This window comes from Manis pentadactyla, chromosome 9 (genome assembly GCF_030020395.1).
Source record: "Manis pentadactyla isolate mManPen7 chromosome 9, mManPen7.hap1, whole genome shotgun sequence".
Taxonomy (NCBI): Eukaryota; Metazoa; Chordata; class Mammalia; order Pholidota; family Manidae; genus Manis; species Manis pentadactyla.
The window spans coordinates 121354358-121360536 of NC_080027.1; the positions used below are offsets into that span (position 1 = coordinate 121354358).

At 50.3% G+C, this 6179-nt stretch overlaps 1 protein-coding gene across 2 annotated transcripts; it reads left to right on the top strand.

The window, feature by feature from the left end:
- The first annotated feature begins 1069 nt into the window (after positions 1–1069).
- Positions 1070–5867, top strand: IL10 (interleukin 10). 2 transcript variants are annotated; one of them, XM_036909804.2, is made up of 5 exons: positions 1070–1589; positions 2447–2503; positions 2792–2944; positions 3914–3979; positions 5044–5867. In XM_036909804.2, exons 1-5 carry the CDS (start codon positions 1425–1427, stop codon positions 5134–5136), a joined length of 534 nt encoding a protein of 177 aa, XP_036765699.2. In that variant the 5' UTR covers positions 1070–1424; the 3' UTR covers positions 5137–5867. The 2 variants fall into 2 exon arrangements, with proteins under 2 accessions (XP_036765699.2, XP_036765700.1); XM_036909805.2 differs by having other exon boundaries at positions 1073–1589; positions 2444–2503.
- The last annotated feature ends 312 nt before the right edge of the window (positions 5868–6179 follow it).

A 6179-nucleotide genomic window follows, 5' to 3' on the forward strand; every position in this document is an offset into this window, starting at 1 on the left:
CTCCTGGCCACCTAAGTCAGAGCTCTTCCCAGTTACTGTCTTCACCGGGGTGGTGGGGGAGCCCCTGAGGAGGGTGAGGCCAGGACTCAATAAAGGACCCCCCAGAGACTTTCCAGATATCTGAAGAAGTGATACAATTACCCCATCCTTCCCTTACCAGAGATAGAGCGGCATTCCCCACCACATCTGGCTCCCCTGCCCATCCCCACCTCACAAATCCAAGACGAGGCCACGAAGGCTTCTTTGGAAGAGGGAGCAGAGATTGCTAAGAGAGAAGAAAGCGCCTGCTGTACAGCCTTCCCGGAATCCCGACTTCCCTTGCTGTGCCTACTTCCTTTCCATCTTTCCAGCTTGTCCCCAGCCATGGAAGCTCACAACTGAAAGAAACCTGAAGGACACTTGAATCCAAGCCTCTCATTCCACACATTGTGGACAGTGGAGAGAAGGGTAAGAAGCACGGGGTCACCGTCAGGCGGGCCTGGGTGCACATTCTGACTTCCTCACTCAGCACCCGTGTAATCTTGTGCACATCACTTAATATCTCTCTGCCTTGAATTGCTCCCTATGAAGTGGAGATAATGAGGGTCACAGTGACTAGAAGATACCAGGCTTTCAGTAAGCATGAGCTCCTCTTACTAACTTCCTGCAAATACTGGGATAATTAAGAAGGTGGAGACAGGGACCTGAGAATCTAAATGAACCCAGGTTTAGGGAAGGGGCCTGCAGCACATCCCAGGGGAATGTCCTGTGGGAAGCCAGCCTCTTCAAGGGGCAGTCTTGGAACATGAAATGAAAGAACCAGAAGGGAGCTTGAAGGACATGTAGCTCACCCCCATGTTTTCACTTGGAGAAACTGAGTTCCAGATTGCTGAGGTGACTTTCCAATTCAGCAAGGAGAAGCCTTGGTTATTCAACTCAGGTTGGGGAGGGGATCCAATAATTTCTCAATCCCAGTGTATTCTGGAATGGCCCATTTGTCCACGTCACTGTGACCTAGGAACACGCGAATGGAACCCACAACTGTGGGTCTCTGCGCACAGAGCAGCTGTTCACCCCAGGAAATCAGCTTTTTTTTTTTATTAAGAGAAGCTGAAAAAAATATTTTAAAAGAGAGAGAGAGGTAGCGCATCCTAAAAATAACTGTATGCAGAAGTTCATTTTTCAACCATTGCTTTTGCTTACAATGCAAACTTTAGAATTTTACAAAGTTCAACGAATGCAAAGCTGGAGAGATCTAGGGAAGGGAGGAGCTTAGAAAAAACCTTTGCCAGGAAATCTGTGACTGTGGCTTTTTATGAATGGCAAGGCCTCCCAGAACCCACAATATAAAAGGGGGACACAGGAGGTGAAGGTCTACACAACAGGGGCTTGCTCTTGCAAAGCCAAACCACAAGGCCAACTTGCAGAAGCAGCAGATCTCTACCATGCCCAACTCAGTGCTGCTATGTTGCCTGGTCCTCTTGGCTGGGGTGGGAGCCAGCCTAAACCAGGACACCCCATCTGAGAACAGCTGCACCCACTTTCCAGCCAGCCTGCCCCACATGCTCCGAGAGCTCCGAGCTGCCTTCAGCAAGGTGAAGGCTTTCTTTGTAAGTATGACGCCCTCCTGTCCGTCCTTCCTTCCTTCCTGGGACTGCCTGAACCAGGCATTCTGTTAGAGCTCTTAGAGACTTCCTTCTTGTTTGCCTCCATCCCCAGCACCCATTCTCCCCATTCTTTTAAATTATTAAGAGAGACCAGGTCAAGCCATGGGTTCAGTGAGCTAAGCTAAGCCCAGGTGCAGCAAATGTGCAGGAAAAGCTGCCTAAAAGGCAAATGCACTATCTTTCCCTGTGCTCAGAAACTTCTGTGTTTAAGTTATAAGATCCTGTACTTCACTGCCTGGGAGAAATCACAGGGGGTCTGACTGGGGTCTGACTGGAGGTGAGGATGTTCCCCATCCCCTGTGGCAGGACAACATAAATTGCCTCTGCATTAGAGGGCTTCCAGAACCTGAAAGACTGATGGTTTGAGGAAGTGCCATACCGGAGGACACCTGCAATTAGGAGATGCTTCCCATCCCCAGAGAGCTTTTAAAGCTGCAGCTGGGTGTCTGTAACAGAGAGAAAGAAAAGCAAGGAGCACAGAAAAGCCGGCTTGGGTGACTCCTTGGAACGTGCTATGTCTCTGCAGAAAGAAGATCCAGACCGGGTCAAGCTTCTGCCTTGGCTTCAAAATGGGCCAGAACTTTTTAAAACAGCTTGATCCCAACGGGGAGAACCTGATTTAACTAAGGGTGCCAGCCCCGTGGAATGCCCTGTTGTGACAAGTCTCCTTTCCAGTTTTGCACCAGTGCTGCATTGATTAAAGATAAAAAACTCTCAAATAAAAGGGCGTCAGAGAGACATTCACTTCAGGTATTTCCCCAAACCTCAAGTTCATTCTCCTTTTGCTCTCCTTGCAGCAGATGAAGGACCAGCTGGACGACATGCTGTTGAGCAGTTCCTTGCTGGAGGACTTTAAGGTGAGAGCGGGTGTGTGAGGGCTGGGGGAGCGCACGGCGTGACTCAGAGGGAGGCATGGCTGCGTGCCTGCAGGGAGCTGGGTCTGCTTTCTTCACTTCGAAAAGGAGAAGTGGGAAGATCTTAACTCAGCATCTAGCTAGCAGCCGGAGGCTTACAGAGGGCCCAGTCCTCCCAGTTCTGGGGGGAGGTGGCTAGCTAAGAAAGGTCCCTGGAGACAGAGCCGTCCTCTCAAGCTAGGGCAGCAGCCCTTCCGCCCCATCACCGCTAACCCTGGGTCCTGCCCTTAGGGTTACCTGGGTTGCCAAGCCTTGTCAGAGATGATCCAGTTTTACCTGAAGGAAGTGATGCCCCTGGCTGAGAACCACAGCCCAGACATCAACGAGCATGTGAACTCCCTGGGGGAAAAGCTGAAGACTCTCAGGCTGAGGCTGCGACGCTGTGTGAGTAGCCACGGCTCTTGCCCCTGGGGCTCTGTAGCTCCTGAAACACCATCTCCCAACACCACGCACGGCAGAGGCACAGACTGGCAAGAGTGCTCTTGGGAAAGGCACTGGAGTTCAGTCTCTTGCTCATTTCTCTCTGAGCAGGGGTGGGGGTGGCTGCTAGGCATTTACATGTGAAGATTTGCAAACAGCTTTCCTGTTATTTGTGAGTCATTTGTGGGTTATTAACTACTCCCCTCTCTCTTCATGAAAGAGGCCCAGAGCCTTCAGGCAGGGCTTCCTTGGCCCTTTGAACCGGCCCCCCGGGCCAGGCAGGTGAGAGGAAACTCCACTTGCCTCTTACTCTCAGTCTTTTGAAAGCAGAGCTCCAAGTGGGACCCACCTGACAGACAGGTTTTTCCCTGATACTTTAGAAGAGCCAGGGAGCTGCTCATTCCCCGGCCAGGGCCTAGTTTATTTCTGCAGCTGAAACACCATACCCGCTGGTTTCCTTCATTCTCTCACTGATGCTGGGAAGTCAGCTCATCTCTATGTGTAGGACGGAACTATACCAAGGGTTTGCTCCCTGTAGAGGAGACTGTGTCTCTATTCCTCACGACTTAGAAGTGATCCTGGGTAGCTGGGAAAAAAGAGGGACAGAGAAGCAGGAAGGGACAAAATGCCTGGCCCAGCATGCTAGCTGGCACCGTGGCATTCCTGGGGAGGAAGCTCCGAGACCTGGGTTTCCGTGCGAGCTTGCAGACACCTCAGGGAGCCCCCTGAGGAACACATTTCATCTTCACGTCCATTTCCTGTGTCTGGTGCAGAAGGGTGGGGTAGGGCTTGGCTCTCCCCAGGAGCTGTGGGAGGAGGGGGGCATTCAAGATGAGTGTGGCCCCTTCTTCCTGCTACCAGCTTGTCCCCCAAGTGCTGCGGACACGGGGGCTGGGAGCCAGTGACATTAACACTTTCTCTTTCCCTCCACAGCATCGATTTCTGCCCTGCGAGAACAGGAGCAAGGCCGTGGAGCAGGTGAAGACCGCCTTCAGTAAGGTGAGCCTGGGCGGCGGCAGAGGGGGTTCAGGGAACACAACCGCTGCCCACTCCCCAGGGGGCAGGGGCTGTCAGATGCTAGCAGGCCCGTCTCCCAGAGGGAGTGTGAGAACCCAGCAAATGGCGTGACCTCGGTGGCCAGTGAGGAGATGCCACCTCAGTTATATTTGTTTTCTGTGAGTGTGTTTGGGGGTTTCTAAATGACTGCTTCGGCCTTTGCAGGCCTGTGGGCTGAGCTGGCGAGCCGCCCTGTGAACACAGCAAGCTGGGTGCTGGGGAGAGTGACAAAGGAAACAGAAAGTAGTAGGTTGGAAAGCTGGGCTGAAGCCACACGTGCAGGAAGCCGACACGTGAATGCACACACACAAACACACCCAGGGGTTCAGAATGGACTCCCCAAAACTCCGAGCAGGAAGCAGAACTCTCCCACCTCTCTGGGGTTGGTCCGTGCTCCCTCTCCATTGGCCCGTCACACCTCCCAAAGCGCCTGAGAGTGTCAGCTCTCAAACCCAGTGAGGTTTCACACTTCCAACTGTCTGTGAACTCTCAAACCCTGCTTCTCAGAAGCCTGTTGGCCTCTGCCCTCTTCATGGGCTGGGGACAGACACCAAGCAGGGCTCCAACATCAGGGGGCATGAATCCCCAGACAATAGGCTGGAGCAGCCTAGCAGGACCAGCTCAATCTGTTGGTGGGGGAGCACGCACATAAAAAAGGTTTCCTTCTCTCTCACTGTGTTGCTTTGAAAGTGGTTCCTCTAATGTCTTTTCATTAAATTCTGAATAAGCATCATGTGAGCCCATGACCTTTAAAATTGTTGAAAAGGCACCATTTTGAAGATTGGGCTTTGCAAAGAATGTTCCTCTTACCGCCCACTAGCCTGTGCTTCCAGTCAATGCACAGCCTCTCCCAAGGCAGCTGTGCATATCCTCAGGTTCCCTTCACCTCCCAATGTGGGGGAGCAAGCGCACCTTCTGGGCCCCGGGGATGTGCCCATCTAAGCCAGGGACTCGCATGGCCACTCGGATGGGGGTTTTCCCTGAACATCTCTTATCTCCCTGCACAGCTCCAAGAGAAAGGTGTCTACAAAGCCATGAGTGAGTTTGACATCTTCATCAACTACATAGAAGCCTACATGACAATGAGAATGAAAAACTGAAACAACCTAGGAAACCAAAGCACCAGGACGTAGCTCTGCTAGACTCTCAGACGAACATCGGAGATCTCCAAACTCTGATCCAGGATTCGGAGAGAGCCGAACCACCTCCTTGGAAAACCCTGCCGTACCTCTCGCCTAGAATATTTATTACCTCTGATACCTCAACCCCCATTTCTATTTATTTACTGTGCTTCTCTGTGAACTATTTAGAAAGAAGTCCAGTATTATAATTTTTTTCAATATTTATTATTTTCACCTGTGTTTAAGCTGTTTCCACAGGGTGACACCCTATGGTCTTTGAGTATTTTAAGAGAAATTGTAAGTTATATAAGGAAACAAATGTTGCTTGGGGAGCCAAATGAAGCTTCCATGCCAAGCCTGACCACACTTTTTAGCTGTTGAGGTGTTTTCCCTGACCTTCCTGTAATTTCTCTTGTTCCTGGGCTTGGGGCTCCCAGAATGTCACAAAGACTCTTACACTCTTCAGAAAGAGAAGCTAGGGAGCCCTATGATAACTATTATACCAGTGGCTCAGAGAGATTCCCCTGACCTCAGTGTCCAACTACTTCATTCTTGAAAGCTGTGGCCAGCTTGTTATTTATAACAACTTACAGTTGGTTCTAATAGAACTCAGTTTTAACTTAGAAGTAATTCAATTCCTCTGGGAATGTTACATTGTTTGTCTGTCTTCATAGCAGATTTTAATTTTGAATAAATAAATGTGTCTTATTAAAATCCATTCTTGTGTCAGTTGACTTCTGTCTAACTAAAAGTATTCCCTCAACGTTTCCAAGATAGGAGAGAGTAGATGGATGAATTGTTCTGCATTGCAGAGAAAGAACGCCAGCTATCCTCTCCAGAGACAGAGAAGCCTCCAAATCTGATGGGGGATGGGGGGGTGGGAAGCTATTCTTGCTTCAAAAGCCAACAGTGTAGACTACCATAGTTCTCCCATAAATGCATTCCTTTAAGGAATTACCGTTAAATCCTTAAGGATCATGCTTATTTTCACAGCTAAGAATGAGACCCTGCACATACTAAAC

Coding starts and splice junctions, on each gene's coding strand:
- IL10 (XM_036909805.2), top strand. CDS start 1,425: ATGCCCAACTCAGTGCTGCTATGTTGCCTGGTCCTCTTGGCTGGGGTG. Junction 1,590..2,443: donor GCAAGGTGAAGGCTTTCTTT/GTAAGTATGACG, acceptor CTCTCCTTGCAG/CAGATGAAGGACCAGCTGGA. Junction 2,945..3,913: donor GGCTGAGGCTGCGACGCTGT/GTGAGTAGCCAC, acceptor TTCCCTCCACAG/CATCGATTTCTGCCCTGCGA.